Source organism: Elgaria multicarinata, chromosome 6 (genome assembly GCF_023053635.1).
Source record: "Elgaria multicarinata webbii isolate HBS135686 ecotype San Diego chromosome 6, rElgMul1.1.pri, whole genome shotgun sequence".
In the NCBI taxonomy this organism is placed as follows: Eukaryota; Metazoa; Chordata; class Lepidosauria; order Squamata; family Anguidae; genus Elgaria; species Elgaria multicarinata.
Window position 1 is genome coordinate 81,736,888 of NC_086176.1, and position 18,201 is coordinate 81,755,088.

An 18,201-nucleotide genomic window follows, 5' to 3' on the forward strand; every position below is an offset into this window, starting at 1 on the left:
TGGATCCAGTGTTATGATTGCCTTCCATATTTTACCAGCTTGACCTTTACCTAAGCACTAAGCAGTTAAATTGACAGCTCATGTATCTTATCAAAGTTCAAACTGTCTGGTCCCAATGGGACCTCCTTCCTCTTTCTCAACCCCACATCTGCTAGGTACTCCTGGTTGCATCCCACATTTCAATGTGTTCACTGGACTCCTTTTTTGTTCCGTCCCACAGATACTGAAATAAATTGTTTATTGCCTGATTCTCCTTCATGGCACTTGACCTAATTCACCAAGTTTCTAAGCAGCAAAATATTCATAACATTTACAAGCCATTGTCCTGCAAATTCTGAAGCCACCCTCAATATTTATAATACTGGTCAGGAACAGTTTTCATTATTGTTACTTACTACTAAAATAATGCAACTTTCTTACACTCTAATTTTTAACAGTTACTGTACAATGCTAAGAATCTGATGCTACAAAGAACTGAGGTACTAGTTGAAAGCTCATTTGAAATATTAAAATTATGTATCGACTCAAACTGCAATCAATTATCAGGCTTAACTTCTGTTGACAGGAACCACATGCTGTTTGCCTTCTCCATCTCTATAGCTTTACAACCTTTGAAGCTAAACTAGGAGCAGGGAAGCTTCATTCCTCGGGGGGAAAAAGAACTATTCTGTAAAAAGTATGACACCTAGAACTACATCATCATGTGTCTTGGATGGAAGTACCAGAGTACCACCAAACCAGTAGGACAAATAGCACCACAAAGAAGTAAGATTCAAAAACAGTACGATACAAAGGAAGATTCTTTACAACCTTATGATTATGTTGCAATCCTGATGCCAATGAAATCAATACCACAGATAGCAATTCTATGTAGGCAAGAGTGCAAAAAGGTTTTTAGACTCCATCTGCCATGCTTATCAGGATGAAAAACCTGTGCTGATGGATGTGTCAAGCAAATGTTAGGGTGCTGAGTGGGGAGTGAGGCTATTGGGTGGGGGAGTGATCACATTTGGTAGTAGGATTTATGGATAGGATAAGGCTGAAACAAGGGTGTGGGGGGAAGGCAACAGAAGGTTTATAGGATGAGAAAAGCAGTGCCCTATCTCCAGTGCTCTAGGCATTTAAGTTAAATTGGCAATGGACAAATATACCAAATCCAGCAACTGTCCATGTCAGGAAACATGCACTTGATGCTGCTACCTACACACATACAAATAAGGGCAGATCCACAGAGCCAGTGTATTGGCTAGGCTGTTGAACTGGGAGTTGGGAGATCTGGGTTCTAGTCCTGACTTGGCTATGGAAGCTCAATGCTTAAGTTTGGGCCAGTCACAGACTCTCAGCCCAACCTACCTCAAAGGGTTGTTGTTGTTGTGAGGATAACATGACGAGGAAGAGGATTATGTACACTGCCTTGAAGTGGGTTATAAATGTAATAAATAAATAAAATAAATTCCTCCAATCACACAATCTGGTCAAAGTAAGAGGGTGGAAGTGTGGATCATGCATGAAAACGCACATATGTATCTGACCCATGGAATACAATTTTCAGTCATGGTTTGGCTTAATATCCATACTTGATTTGAAGCCATGGTTTAAAGTTGACTAATATCCTGACTTGTTCCAAAGCCATTAACTATAATATCCTGGTTTGGACAAAACAGGAAACTAAAAGTTTCTGTACACATAGAAAAATCTCACAGTCTTACTGAGGCTTTTGTCTTCCACAGTCTTTCCGCATTCACAATGTGCTCCTTTACACATGACCACATGATTTTGCATTTAAAACTTCCCTTCTCTGCAAGGCTCCATTGTTTAACAAAACATTGCCATCTAGTGGCAGAATTTAAGCACAACACTGACTTCATGCACTAGAGAGATCCTGCAATATCCCAGCGATAACTGCATTATCTTTGATCTTTTTAATTGCGAGATTACCGGAAGATAGTGCAGGAGATGTTCTGGGCCGGATCTACACTACTGCTTTAAAGAGCTTTATAACAGTTATAAAGCGCTTTAAATCGCTATAAAACTGTTATAAAGTGCTTTAAAGCAATAGTGTAGATCCGGCCCTGGACATTGCCAACGCCATGTAATGGATCCGCAAACTTCCGTGAGTGGCCATTCACAAGGGTGCAATAAATCACTTGTTTAGAGAAGCCCTATTGTTAATGGAAGACTTCCTAACTTGTTTGCTTGTTCACTTGCACAAAGGGAGTGCGTGCAAAGGCAAAGGGCTCAGTCATATCTTGGCTTATTAAACACAACACTAATCCATGCAGAATGCCCTTTCATACATGATGATCTCTGGATCAGAGTCAGAAAAGGACAAGCTGTTTTTGGCTTAATTTCAGCCACCCATACCCCCAGACATTTCCAGAGAGCTCTCCAAAGCAGAGAAAGACTGACAAAGGAAGTGGTTAGTTGAGCTCCACTGTTGGAAGGTGCTCCAAACATCTTCCAGCAAGAGTACCCAACGTTCCTATCATTCTGAGTGCTTAGGTGGAAATATTGCTGATTGAAGGAGCAGGTGTGTGTCTGTAGCTCCCTCCCCCCATAGGAGATAGTTATGGTATTCTTTCTGCTAGTGGATCCCCACCTAGTAGCTAGAGCTTTAGGAGATGGCAACACCCCCAAGCACTACCTTATTTTTATTCATGGTATTTATAATACAATTAAGTATATTAAGCAATTAATTGTGGTGCCCAGTTGATTTCCCCCTCCCCCTCCCCCTCCCCCTCCCCCCCCCGGTAAGTCCACAGTCCTTGAAAGAGAAAAAAAAGAGTTCCCTTCCCTTAGGGGCTTTATTTTGCTCTACAAGATTGGCAGTTATCAGCTTTTGATAATAAATATTTCCTGAGTTAAAATAGTAAAACAAATGTCTTTGCCAAAATGTCAACTAAGCTTCCAATTTGAACAAGGAGCACCACATTGTAGAAGTTATCTCAGTGGAGAAATCTTGCAAGTCTACACCCTTATTAACGTCAGTAACAGCTTCTCCTGACATGCACCTCAGCATTTTTGCCTTAGATAGGCTTGGCTTTCTCATCTATTGCATCAAAATGTTCTTTAAAAAGCCAAAGGAATGCATTATGGGAACAGTTCCAAAAATGTTGCTCTTAGTAAAATTGTTTTGGAATTGTCTTAACTATCTTTCAAATCATGTTTCCATTACCAGCAAAATTCCCACCACACTCCACCCTATCCATATCCTTCCTGTTCTGGGTCACTTTACAATAATCTTGAACAGAGATAAAACTTCAGGACATGAATATGAAATTGCTAGGTGACCACCCTTGCAGTCCGGGCACACAAACTGAAGAAAGTCGATAATTTTTTCCCAACACTACTCAAAATATTAAAACAACACCTAGTATTTTGTCTCTGTAAATATTACAACATATATCTGCAATAATTAGCAACTGCCATTCCCACAGAATCCTATACGCACTTCAGTTTTTTTAAAAAAAAAAAGGTTAGTAAAATGACTATTGCTATCTGTTGGACTTTTTTGTTGTAAGACATTTTTCCGTCTAAACATGCATAGGATTACACTCTTCGAGCACAATCCACGAAGAAGTTCTCATTGTACAGGAAAATGTCCCAGTTACTTGTGCCGTCACTATCCTTCCCATTGTTTTCACTAAGGGCAGGTTCACATGATTACACTGGGGGAGTGGGGAGAAGCCAAAGTGGCTTATTTTCCCCCCTCAAAAGTGCTGGTTGCAAGCCTAATTAGCATAATTATCCTTGCTGGACACGGGTTGGCATGATATCTAGAGCTGGCGAGTTTCACCTCTGATGTAAATAATTTCTGCAGACATTATTACAACCCCCTGAAGAAGGCCTAACATGAAGCAAGAGGTCAAAAGGATGTTGTGGACAACAATAAAGTTGTTTACAGCATCCTGAGACATTTCTCCCTTTTTCTTGTTCATCTTGGGTGCTTACCCACCTTGAATCCGAGTTTCACCCCCAGCCAGCCACCCTCGCAGGGTTCAGATGTCACAACCAGGTGTGGGTAATTATGCTAATTAGGTTGCACCCTTGCTTATTTTCCCTCCATGATCATGCAAAATCAGTCTACATATACTGCAAGAAAATGAGGGTAGATATTTCAATATTTTGCATTCTTTCAGGTGCCCTAACCCAATATGCAAATCTTAATTAGGGAGTGGGGAATCCTTGCTCAGTGGTAGAGCACAAATTTTGCATGCCAAAAGTCCAAGATTCAATCCACACCATCTCCAGTTATGGTTATGCAAAGGGCCTCTGCCTGAGATTTGGAAGAACTGCTGCCAGTCAGAGTAATTCGTCCAAGGGTACTTCCACATGAGGCTTTTATTGTGCCATTGCCCTGCCTCTTTCATGGAACTGAATGAGGATCCAAACAATGTCATCTTCCACTCATATCCCTCCTGTGTTTTCCCACCACTTTCATCTTTTTTTCTTACCACAGAAAATCCATTAAGGAAGAAAAGACAGAACAGCTACACAATGCCTTCTGGAGCTCTGCATCTTGAAGCACCCACAATCTAAATTGAGGCTACTATGTTTGTTAACAGAGGGGTTACTGAGTAAGTGATTATTATATTGCACATAGCTGTCATAGCAGGGCAAATCTTGTTTATAGCTACAGTAGGTGTAAGGCTAGACTGTCTCCCCATCAATCTTGGAGGATAAGGTTATCTGGCTAAATGGCTACTAGTTATGACTGCTATATATTACCTCCATTATCAGAGGCAGCATGCCTTTTTATACCAGTCGCTGGGAAACACAGGCAGGAAGGTGATATTGTACTCATGTACTCTTGTGGACTTCCCACAGGCATCTGGTTGGCCGCTATAGGAACAGAATGCTGAACTAGACAAATACATTTTTATTCAGGCAGGCCTTTGTCATATGAGCTGATTTGCTATTGGGGAGTGGGGTTAAACTGGCTGAATGCTTGCTGTTTTTTACTTTTGTATTTTTAATTTATTTGTTTTCATGTTCTGTTTTAACCAAGCTTTTGTTTTAATTTTATTATTATTTGCTCCCTTGAACACTATTTTTGGTAGAAAGGTAGACTATAAATTTAATAAATAAATACATAAATAAATAGATAGATGGGTCTTTGGTTTACTCCACAGGGCTCTTCTTATGTCCTTATTTGAAGATTTTCCATGCTGCAAATTAAAATGTTCTGAGCGCTTGTATATTGAAACTGCTTTATATTTAAGACAAGAAACAGCCAGCAATTGTCTATTTTAATATTAAAACTATTTATATATGATTTTCAGTGAAGTTTCCAGACCTCTTTACTAAAAACTAGATAAAATACAACAATCAAAATATGTAATAAATTCCATCATGTTAGAATAATACATTTAAAAGCTTGGGACAATAAAAGTAACTTCTCTGCCTGGCACAGAAAGAACAACAAAGGTGATGACAGACAGGCCTTCCTGAGGTAAGAGTTCTACAGCCAGGACACCACAACTGAGAAGTCTCTTTCTCTTTCCTTGCTACCAGCCTTACTACAAGCAAAGCCTTTGAAATAAGCTCAGATACTTGATACATGAGTAATAGCTCTTGCTTTTTTCAACACATTTAAAGATAAACATTCAACAACGCTAAAAAGCACATCAGATAAAAGGGACATAGGAATGGGAGGATATGAAAGAGCATGTATACAATTCTCATGTTTTCCAAATAAGGATATTTCATCGACCACCTCTAGAGAGCACTCTCAAATGTCCTCCAATGTTTTCATTTCTAATTATAATAACATTCTAATATTTCTTGCATGTTCTTATTAGTGCTTATTAAAAGTTAAAACTATCTCCCCAAAAAAGTTTTATCACACTCGATCCACTTTAATAAAACATGACTATGAGTGTCATCAGACGAATGTTTTATCGCAAGGTCATTACTGTCCACTCACAGTTTTTTGTGGGTCCTTTTGACAATGACATCCACCTTCTGCAGGTCTCCCACCCTTTCTGCTCATTTTCCCGTCGCAAAAAAAGACCAGAAAGTCTGACTTTTTCAGCTGTAGCAAAACGTGCTGCCATTTCCTGCTGTGTGCAGGAGAAGCAGTGGGATAAAAAGGCCCACTGAATGGGCCACGTATTCATTGTTTACTTCCTCTTTCTTCCCCTTGTAAAGAAAGAGGACAGAAGTGGGGAGGGGGGAACCAACAGTAGAGAAACACGATTTTTCCCTTGTCTGATGATGCTCTAAAATTCCAGTGATAATTAATTATTTTAAATTATAAAAGACTATTAAGAAAGGCCATACTTTGTGTTTATTTTCTTTCCATTTTAATTCATCTACTTTTCCTTTAAATTATTATCATTATTATTATTATTATTATTATTATTATTATTATTATTAAATTAAATTTTTACGCCAGCATTTTTTATAGCATTTAGCTAAGGTAGCTGCCACTCAGTTTCAAAGTAGAGAGCAGTGCTGTAGGAAACTAACATTTTTCTGAAAAATGCTTTATTACTAGATGTTATGCCTCCCTTATAGTTTCATTGTTTGGTAGCAATTTTGAGATTGCTTACCAAAAAGCTCTCTCAGTTGAATGCACATACTGGGCCATAATACTAGTCACCAATTTAATCAGCCTTCCCCTCCCTCAGGCCCTCAAATTTCCATTTGCAACGTTTTCAGTAGCACAAATATAAAAACCATTAGGTCTATGAAGAACTAGCTCCCACTGTTAAAAGGGGATAAAGAGCAAAAGGTTGCTTCTCTCTTAGCTTATTTTTAAACTGCTCTTTGCCTTTAAAGTACACATATGTGTATCTCTTTGTTGCCATATGCATTTAGCTTGAAGCCTTTTTTAACTTTTTAAAAACAAATTTATTTTTTAAATAAATTTGGAACCAAGGTTAACTCAATAAAACAAAGATTTTTTAAGGCTCCATTTCATTTGTTGTTATTAGAAAAAACATAGTACTCTGATCTTCTATTCTTTATTTACAGTGGGTTGAATCCAGAGTTGACCCTCCATGAACAAAAGGCTCTTTCTATTGTCAGAGGGAACTGGGATCCAAAGACCCTCCTCACTGGAGGAAGGGAACAGGGCCATATTGTTTGCCAATTTTTCCTTTCTTGTCTACAGCCCCAGCACCACCTCACACACTATTCTGGAGGGGTCCAGGGGCATTGAGAAGAAGTGCGAAGAAATGCCATGTATATAACTGTTTATGAGGTGTAATGTTCGGTAAGTGCTCTGTGTGACCTCTGAGGCCTGTGGTGAAGGCCTGTTTAGCAGTAGCTGCTTGGTGGCGTTTTGAATGATGGCAGGGGAGGGTGGGGAGAGAATCACTTTGAATATTGTTAGATGGGTCCTGGATCAGGTAAATTATATTTTGAATTGGCTGGCAATTCTAGCTAGGTTGAAAAAGAGTCGTTGGGAAATGAGAGTTAAGGAGTTGACAGTTATGGATAGAGAGAGTCTGTGGAGAGTGAGAAACAAGGTCTGCTGGTGGCTTGATGTTATAGAATGAGAAAGCTGAGGAGAAAGTGAATAGTAAATCCTGAATATTAAGTTATTCCTTCTCTATGGAATAACCACATGTGGCTGGTGGAGATCAGGAATAGGGAGCACGTACCTGTGCTCTGCCAGGAGGCTGCTGTAAGATTTTGCAAGAATAAAGTTACATAAGCAGGCAGTAAGAACTGACTTGGAATTTTGGGGAATTTGCCCTGAGGTAAAAGAAGTCATTGTATTAGCAACAGTGCCTCTTGAGACCTTAAGAAGTGTCAGTAAGCATTCTTGTGAAAACCCCAAAGTAAATATTAGTAAACCCCAAAGTAAATATTAGTTAATATTAGTAATCCTTTATGTACAAAATATCCCCTTAATGAATTAAGTTGTTTAAGAGTTCATCTTGTCTTTAGTGGGCTCTCCCACACTAGAGGCATTGTGGGCTCTCCCACACTAGAGGCATTCAAGAGGCAGCTGGACAACCATCTGTCAGGGATGCTTTAAGGTGGATTCCTGCATTGAGCAGGGGGTTGGACTCGATGGCCTTGTAGGCCCCTTCCAACTCTGCTATTCTATGATTCTATGTTGGTCGCCATCACCTAATTAACCCCCTCATACCAAGATACTAGAAGGTTTTTAAGTATTCTAAGAGAACTGGCGGCAGCCACAAAGGCTTACTTTGTGGAATTTGAGTTATACTGGCAGATTGTTCCCTAGGCCCAAAAGTATAAGCATTTGCTAAAAATAAGAAACCCCATAGGTGGGATCATCGAGTGAAGGAGCAGTTTCCCCACAGGTGACAGAAGTGCAGGTGAGAAAATCTCCATATGGAGAAATCAGCAAAAATCACTTCATCCCTCCTTCCACTTGTGGAATTATTCACAATTAGGGATGGGTGAACTCACTCCTGCCTGCTGGATGGTCCGTGGGCACCTGGCGAGCAATTTTTATGGCCACCATTTACAGAAAAATTGTGATTTACTGAAAAGGCCAAGCCACCATTCTGTGCAAAATGGCAGCTTGGGGGAGCAGCCGAGACCACTGTGCTTGCCCAACTTGGCTTGTGTTGAATCGGGCAAGCACAGGGGTCCGCAGACTCCAGTCCAGGGAGCCAAGCTGGCGGGAACCCACCAAGCTCAAGTCCCCAATAGGACAATCACAGCATTGCTATCCACAATCCAATATATGTACTGTAAAAATCACCTCACCTCTCCTTCTACTGGTGGAATCATCCACAATGCAATATATGTACAATATGTCTACCAATTCAGTATATGTACTGTCCCTTCAAATAAATTAGAGAATTAGGCTGCAATCCTAACATATTTAACATGGTTAAAGTAAAAAGAATGGTAATTACTCGTGAGTATACATGTATAATATTGCACTGTGAATTGGAAACATTTATATTGGACATCCCTCCCCCCCCCCTTGTTTCTCTCATTTTTCAAACTATGAGTTGGTTTATATGCAGTGCAAAACCATAGTTTGTTTAGTTGAACAATGATTCATTTTAGTGGCTGCAATTGATCAAATCCTGGCTTAATAAGACAAGATATGCATGAGCTTCAGCACCAGTATGCATGCTCTTTGCTTTTACTTTGTTTCTCCTTTTACACGAGCAAGCAAAGAAGCCACAGTTAGCCATAGCTTTCCATTACAGTTGACCCAAACTATGGCTTCAAACAAGTAGGATTTAGAAGCAAGCTTTAACCCATAGTTTTATATCCTGACTTGTTAGAAAACCATTAACCATAGTTTCTTGGTTCTGATGTAATAAGTAGCCTTGATTAACTATGGCTTCCTGGCTTGTTTCCCCACTTGTTTGAAGAAAGGAGCAAAGGGGCTATGTCTGGGTGTTCAAAGCTCATGCATATCCTAGTTTATTAAGCCAGGATTTGATTGTCCACATTGTGCCTGTTTACAAACCTGAACACAATTTGCGGACAGACCAATGCACTAGGGTCTGAAATCATTGGCTGCATTCACGTGTCACTTTAAGCCAGGAATCCTTCCTAATTAAACTACAGTGTGCATGCAGCCCATTTGCTCCAGACAAATGCATGAGCAGATAAACAAACCAGACATGGATAGTTCATCACATGAACTTGGTAAGGGTTCTAAGATGATGCAACAGATGACAGTGCTGGACCTGACCACTGCTTGTAAGGTCATGCAGGAATGTCTTACTTGCCTCAAAATACATGCTGAATCTGCAGAGAAGCATGCCACACTGTTGTGGTCAATATCTGAGTAAGGTATGGTGCAATTATATGAACAGGTTGCATTCCTCCAAAGAACATAGGGCCACATGTACACACACACACACCTTTTATTCCCACTGTACATCAAACCCCCTGAAGTGAGGCTATGACCATATCTAGCCCAAAACTGCATTGCTGCAGTACCTCATTTTAAATTAATACAAGAAATGTGTACCCATTCCTCCTACTGTTATTTCTAAACAAGTGCCAGAAATTTATGGGCCATGAAGTAATAAAATACACGGCCTAAAACCTGAAGTCTTTTTGTACATGCAATAAATGTTACAGTAGTTACCCTGTTTTGATAATATCATTCTTACAACAGATTTGTAGCGAAGCCGAACTATATTTTTAGTGGTTAAAAAATGAAATCTTTAAGCTGCTTCTGTATAATGGGGATCAGTGTATGCATTTACACAAATAGACATAAATGCATTTGACAGCTTTACTATAACAACACATTATTTCCAGTGGTACATAAAAGTAATATCCAATAGTCTGAATTATGGCATAGTATTGCACATTACAATTAGAATCCTGCCAGTTAATTGTCCACTGCAATAAAATTAAAATTAACTAAAAAAAAATTAGTGAAGTTTCTCACTAATGTCCATTTCCATAATATTTATTGTATTAATGACATTTCTATAATGCATTCCCATATGTAATGCTCAAGGAGAATATGTCGAGGTACAAATACTTTTATTTGTCATGTACACACTAACATAATTTGTTATATAGCATATTATCACATTGCCTATGATATGCAAAATAATACATATATTAATTGTACAGTCACCTGTACATCAAACATATTCATTTGGGGGGAGAGGATATCAGATTTGGCAATACTTAGATAAAAAGTTTTGAAGAACTAATCTCCAAGCATCAGTTTTATATGCATTATTTCAAAATTTCTATTAATTTTGATGGTCCACTTTTTATACTCATTTTATCTTTTCCAGCATGCCATAACAACACACCTTTTAAAGCATCATATAAAATAAATTCTCACACAGAATTAAAGTCCAAAGAAGGAAGAAATAAAGATACAGTCGTGACACACCCATACATACATAACTCTCCACTATCTATGTAGGGCATTTGATAATACCATCACTAAACTGCTGGTGTAAGTAGTTAGCATGTAATAATAGCTGATACATAGATTTCATGGAGTTTTTGACATTCAGGTTTTAGACAGCAGGTTTTGCCTGGAGGGAACAAACAGTTGTACATCACTATTTTGTATCTTTCGTTTTACAGCTTTCAGTGATGAAGGCAATACATGAAAAAAGTTCTGCATTAAATAGTACAAAATTGGGCTCGTAGAAGGAAGGTTTTTAAAAACCTAGATGCTGTGTGATTAATTTCAAAGCATAACTATTGTTTTAACTATATAAAATCGAATATACACATTTAGAACATAAAGCTAAATGCCTACAGTTCATTGAGTCCTATTGTTTCAAATGGAACTGAACTTCCCATTAAATCTGCTTACGATCATAGTTCCTATTAGAATTAAGTAAAGAATCTACAGTGCAAGTTTACTCAGAAGTGAGCCATACTATGTTCAATAGTGCTTTACTCCCAAATAAGTGGGTATAGGACTGCTGCCCTAAGTGGGCTGAACTAACTTAGAATCAGGCTCCATTAAAATTAATGGATTTACTTCTAAGTAAAGTTGTGTAAAAGAGTGAACATATCATATCATATTCAAAATAGGGGTTGTTAATACTATCATATAATATGTTGTACATTTTAATCTATCATAACAAATTTAAGGTGCTATCCAATGCATGTTTAGACAGGAAAAAAGTCTGGGAGTTTTTTGGTCTAAATATGCATAGGATTGCACCTTTACTCCTTTTGGAAAGCAAAGAAATGTTTTGTTTAATATTCTGTGTTCCTTCTGCCTATTAACTCTCCAGTCACATTTTATCTTAACATGCAAGAGTTTTGTGATGTTACCTGAGGTATGACATTCAAATCTATGCTGACATGCAACTGCACTGCATATGCTTCTGTGATTTAACAACCTCTCAGATTTTGTTTTTTCATCATATTTAAAACCTATCAAAAAGCAGATAATATTTTCCTCCTCCTATATAAACTAGGGGTATGTGTCAGATTTGGCTCCTCCAAAGCAGACCAAATCTGAACACTCCTGAAGATTTGGAGGGACACCGAGATAGAGACAGTATGTCTTCAAATATTGATACATTTCTTCACAAGCTCTTCATATAAGGAAAAGCCCAAGGTGGGAAGATTGGTGGGGGGAGACGAGGAGGGGGCATAGTTTCATGACTAACCACTCTAGCTTCTAATCACAGTAAATGGCTGCCCAACCCCATTCCAAGGCAAGGGACTGTTGAAATAATATATCAAGGACTGATGGGGAAATCCTTCTGCCTCTGCCACTATATGCTCCACATCCACCCCACCCTTTCCTATTGCACTTTGTGACTTTGGTGCCAATTAAGTATAAAACGACGACAACAAAAAAACCTTTTCACACCTATCTTTCTGAAATTTTGCAGGTTTTTTTTTTAACAAAGGGCCACCACTATATTAAATATCATTTTCATACCAAAAAACAAACAAACACGAGAGACAAGCACATCTTTCTTTTTTTCTTTTTTTTGCAAACTGCCAAACTGTAAACACTGTTCTTGCACAAAGTCCCCTCTACCTGTTAATTTGAAACATGGCAATCTTGATCCCCTCAGAAAGGTCAATTATCCATGTGAATTTCATCCAATTCTGCCAAGAAATAAAAAATTACAGGCAGTTCCCTTTTTAAAAAACATTAAAATTTAAAGGTGTGCAGCACAAACATCTGTACATTCATGTGTCTAAAATTTGGCAGGCATAATCCCCCCATAAGGAATTGCCTTATACATTTACATTTCATCTAATTCTGATGAACAGAAAAAAAGGTATAGCCATTTGTTGATTTCCAGTGGTAACCAAAGGCAGACAAGAAGATTTGGATTTTCAAATCAAGATTCGGAATCATACCTGAGCCAAAGTGGGCAAATTGGTCCAAGCCGAATCAGGTTGTTTTCTGAATCAGGCTCGGAACCAAATATTGTGGTCAGTGCACATCCCTAATAGAAACATGTCTGAATCCTGACATGCAGAAACTATTGTTTGAACCTATAGAACTATTTTAGCTGAAATATACACCCTTTGCACCCAATGTTCTCAAATCAGGCATCTTCTACCCTTCACCACCATGACAATTTGCAGACAGAGGAATCTGGTGATCTGATCTTTGCAGCTGCATTGCAGTGCCAGCATTGCAGGTGGCCCCAAGGTATACCATAGCTTTTACCCCAGTGGGAATCGGGTGACATGAATAGCCAACAGAGGCTCAACTAGCTTTATATAATTGCGAATTACTCTTGCTTGTCAATCAGTGGGCAGGCTGAGCTCCTCACAGACTGCTTAAGCCCCTGCCTGAACCTCTACTGAACCACTAGGTTGCCTATCTGGTAGCCTCCAAGCCATTTGCCTTAATATTTGGCATTTTATACCTGGTCATAAACAATTTTTCACAGGACATGCATGAAGTATGTCCAGTAAAGACACCCAAGTCTTCTCTCTGCCAAGAAAACACTATAAGTGGAAATCAGCCCAATGTTGCAGCAGTATCCATACCTATAGGCCTCGGGGGCCTATCCATTCTTCAGGACAGAATGACAGTTCTCTTATGCATCACTGCTGGTGATGTGTAGAAGGTGCAGAAGCATCATTAAATTAGAGTCTTCGGACAATGTGTGGTGCCGGCACAATGCCATGAATGGGTAGGCCATATCGATAGAGAACTGGTCTCAAATGCTACAATTCTATGTACACTTATGTGGGAGTAAGCCCCACTGAAATAAGTGGGAATTACTTCTGAGTAAACATGCCTAGGAATGCACTATGATCCAAACTGGTTATGGAAAATATATCCCAGTTAAATCTATAGGGTTTACTTCCAATCTTTGGGATTAAGGTGTAAAACAAATCTACCTTTTAGTATGGTTTTGGCCAGCCATATCTCCTAACCAAACCAGAACATACCAAGAGTAGATGAAAGGTTTGCTCTGTCTAAGACAGAGGATATATTTCCTGTTCTGCATTAATCGTCCCAATATGAAAGCAGTAATGCATAACATTAATTATAATTTTACTTGTGGGTGTAGACAAACAGCTCAGATTATGCACCAGCTAAGTATACTTGTGCTTAGATCCTGATAGCTAAATATGAAAGAATGCATGCCTTACAGAGTTACAAAAGTGGAAAAACAAATACTCCAGATCCTAAGAGCACTCACTTAGAAGTCCACAATTTCAATAAGAGCAAGGATTGTTATTTAATCATACAACACATCAGAAGAGATGTTTTACAAATACAACTCTCCTAATGTGATTTGTTTCCATCATAAATTAATAGGAAGATTTTTAAAGCTGTTCAAGATTTTATTCTTATTCAAAATAAAAAATAAAAAGTTAAAGGCTTGCAACTCAGAAAGCATTTGGAGTGGGGAGAAAAAATCCAGCACTTTCAAAGTGACTGACACTTGTTTGATCCCACAAGTCAAGGAGAAATGAGTCAACACCTATTAGATTCTTACTCAGACTGTAATAATACAGTGAAAACAGGGCCATCAAATTTGACGCATGCTATAGTGCTTTACTAAGACGCTGAGATCAAATATCTTATCCATTAGTACTACCTATTTGTATTATTTTGCAACATATATCACTTAGTAATATCATTTGTCCTCAAGCAGAATGTAGCTGTTTACAACCTAATTCAGCAGGCAACACTCAATTTGTAAAGCAACATCCATCTTTAGATCTAGAATATCCCTGCTTTGGGTTCAATTGAAAAATACACTCTCACATCCTTTACTAAACTTTCCTGCTATTTACTGTTTTACTCTGTACAGCACCATGTACATTGATGGTGCTATATAAATAAATAATAATAATAATAATCTCCAAACAGCTAGAAACTAGACCTGGTGCTATTTACTGCCTATCTTGTGGTTCCAATCCTGACTTTGAGTAACTATTGTAATGACGAAACTCTTCAAATTTCTACTTTCAGAGACTCTCAAAATTATTACCACTGAAGTATTTTGGCCTATATGCAACTGCACCCAATGTTTCCAAATACAATTTATATTAGAGTTATATTTAAAGAAACTAGCCAAATTAAAACTTATGATTTGTGCCTATGAAAATCCAATTGGTTTAGTTAAACAGTGGAGTGTACAGATCAGCATGCGAACTGGTTTTGTACAAAGAACTCAGGATTAAGAAGAGCACAGAAATGCCAGGTATACCTGTATCTAAGAACTTAAACTGAATATCTGAACGCTTATACATTCCAACTATTTCATAAAATCTCACTCTAAGTATTGTAAAACATTCTGTTTGTTTATACTAATTCCAGAGAGTATACTTTTCTGCAGAAGTATTTACCATAGGCTGTATTTGATCAACAGCAACCAGAAAAACCATTGCAAAATATTTAAGTCACGAGTTTTGTTGAAATGGTAAAATGAAATAAAGATAAGATTATGAATCCTTTCTAATGCATATGGGTGAAGGATACATACTTTTTAATGTATATGGGTGAAAGAAACATCCTTTCTAAGTGGTTGAGTCTCTGTGCCCTATCCTGTTTTGTTCTCTCACACAGAAGAGCATATTCCATCTTACTGTTAGAAAGAAAGATCTGCAACATATGCTGTGCACACTGGGACTTCTTATATCTTTCTCTGAAGCAGCTGTGGGGTGTGCAGGGGCTATGACTGCTGTTCCTAGACATGTTAAGCCTCAAATGCAGAGAAGTACTTGAGCAGCCCCTGATTCTGTTTTGCCAAGGCTCATCCTTAGAAAGTGTGATAAATAACAAAATGGTTCTCAACAGGCTCAGAGTGTGTTGAACTGTTTAACCCAGATGTGGCCACATACATTTAGAGTAGAAAAGAGGGCAAAGCAGGACAAGCCCAACCATACAGGTAGATTAAGCAGCTGACTGGGGCAGTATAGTATCCACCATGCCAGCTCCCTTTATTATGATAATATAAAGTGCTGCAATTTATTGAACATGAGCTGTCAGTATACCTAGAATTCTAAGAGCCATAGCAGGTGGGTTTTCAGGTGCATTCCTACTGCATGGAGGACTGAAATCCACCACCATTTTAAAAAATGAGCTCTGGAAAAAGGCTCTCAAGTGCAGTTTCCAAGTGTCTTGAAGCCCAGAATCTTGCAGAAATTGAACCCAGCTCAGAAGTGGCGACATAATCTGCCGGGTTGGTAGTAGGCTGGATGATTCATAGCCCCACCAAAATCAGAGCCACCAGACTCCACTGGGAGCCCCCTCCCCCCTCCCCCCTCCCCCCTTTTCCTATTCTAGATGGTTCAAACTTCCAAGGTTTGGGGATCTCAGCCTTGCCAAACGGGCAGCAGCCAGCAGACACACGTCTTCCGGCTGCTGCCTGGCGCTCACCGAAGGCAGCCAGAGGATCAAAACTTCCGAAAAAGAGATTGACGGCCGCGTGCCGCCTCTAGTCCCACGCGGATGCCCTGGTTCCTCTTGACTCCAGGGTTCTCCGTGCATGCGGATGAGCCACCTATACCTCGGAGCCCCGACTTTATCCACATCCTATTGGCAACCGAGTCTGGGGTGGGTGGGGAGCGAGAGGTCCGCGGGAGGGGGGAGGGGCAGGAGGAGCTCCCGTCGGACGGGGCTGCAGGGGGAGGGGGAGGGACTACCTGCTTGTCCAGCGCCGCGTCCTTGGTGCTGCCGGCGGATGCGCCCTTGGGGGCCGGCACCCTCTCGCAGCTGCAGCCTTCCAGCATGTACATGCCTGCGGGCCGGGCGCTTTGCTCGCTCTCGAAGTAGAAGAGCATGTTCTGGTAGAGCGCGAACCACTTGTCGTGCCAGCGGCTCGTCTCAGCCGTCTTCTTGCTCAGGTACCCGCGCCTGGTGCCCTCCTTGCGAGCCAGCACTGCCAGGTACAAGGCATGCCCCTCGTTGTAGCGTACGCTCTTCTGCATGGTGCCTCCAGCCGGCGCCGGCGGTGTCCACCTGGCTCACGGGCGCCTTGTTGTGTCCCTGCGCTTCAGCGGGAGCCCGTCGTCGAGCAGCAGCGAAAGTGCCTCATGAGCAGGGTGCCCGCGAGGCAGGGCAAGAGCAGACAGACAGACAGACAGACAACCCCTCGACTTAGAGGCGCGCAGCTGCGGAGCGTCGCGCCGGCGCTGTCCTCCGTCCTGAGCGGTGCTGGTGCTGGTGCCGCCGCCGCCGCCGCCGCCCTTGGGCGCTACTGCTGCCCGGAGCTGCAGCTGGGCTCCTAAGCTTCAACCCTGAGGGGCTCCGGGATCCTCAGCCTGCCTTTGGATGCCTGGCTCATCCCGAGCTCCTGGCCAAGGCTTCTCCCTTACGCACCCTTCGCCCAGAAAAGTTCTGCGAGGCGCGTTTTCCGGTTGGCTCTTCACGAGTAGAGCCGCGCCAAGCTCGCTCGGTTCCCGGTTCCTTCCTTCTCCTGCTTCCCCCCACCTCGCAAACTCCGCCAGAAGGGGAAATATCACGTGGGAGATCAGCCGTAATCGGCTTTGAGACCAATTTAAAGAGCAAAGTCGCCGCCGCCGCCGCTGCCAGAGCGCACTAACCCTCCCTCAGAGTGCGCGCGCGCGCGCGCGCCTGTAGCAAAGCTCGACTCCCTCCTCCTCCTCCTCCTTTTGCCTGGCCGAAGGGAGCGTGAAAAGGAAGCCAGCAGAGGAAAGAGGCAGCCACAGATTTCCACGCGGCCTGGGGACGGCGCAGGAAGCTGGCTCCGACGTGCGGTGCCTCTGCAGGAGCGTGTCAACGTGAGGGCACGGAAAGAGAAGAAAGCAGAACCACGCTCGGAAGTTAAGAGGAGAGCTCAGCGCGCTCCCAGAGACTCGCTGCTGCTGCTCCCCTGACTGCGGGATTAACATGGATAGAGGAGGGAGAAGGAAATGCCTTCAGATGCAACCAGGACACGTAGCGCATTCCAAGGGTTCGGCTTCAGAACCTCTTCATGGCGCCAAGGCTCAGTCCTGCATATGCAAATAACAATGGCGATAAGAGCATCCCCGCCCCACCGCACCCCCGCCACAAACAAGAGGTTGCTCCTTTTCCTTGCTGACAGGACTCCTTTGCCATTGACAACTACAGGCCAGGCACAAATTCAACAAGTGGAGTCTTTGAAATGTAGTAATAACAGGAGAATCGTCATCTATTACATCTCTGCGTCTTAGGCAGTTTTGAAAGGGAATGGAACCCTGGCAGGAAAGGGGGCAGCCCACAAGCAGATGAAACGAGGAAATCCACAGGTGGACAGTACTTTCATGAAAGCCAACAGTGATGCCACAAACTAGTATGCACGTTTTTGGGTTCTCCATTAGGTTGGATAGTAT

At 41.1% G+C, this 18,201-nt stretch overlaps 1 protein-coding gene across 1 annotated transcript in view; it reads right to left on the reverse strand.

Annotated features, from left to right (window-relative positions):
• The window catches only part of RASGRF2 (Ras protein specific guanine nucleotide releasing factor 2), a 107,563-nt gene extending 90,748 nt beyond the window's left edge, over window positions 1-16,815 (reverse strand). The window contains exon 1 of the mRNA XM_063129667.1: window positions 16,531-16,815. Coding sequence (XP_062985737.1) covers window positions 16,531-16,815 — 285 coding nt within the window. The remainder of the gene's footprint in view (window positions 1-16,530) is intronic.
• Window positions 16,816-18,201: the final 1,386 nt, after the last annotated feature.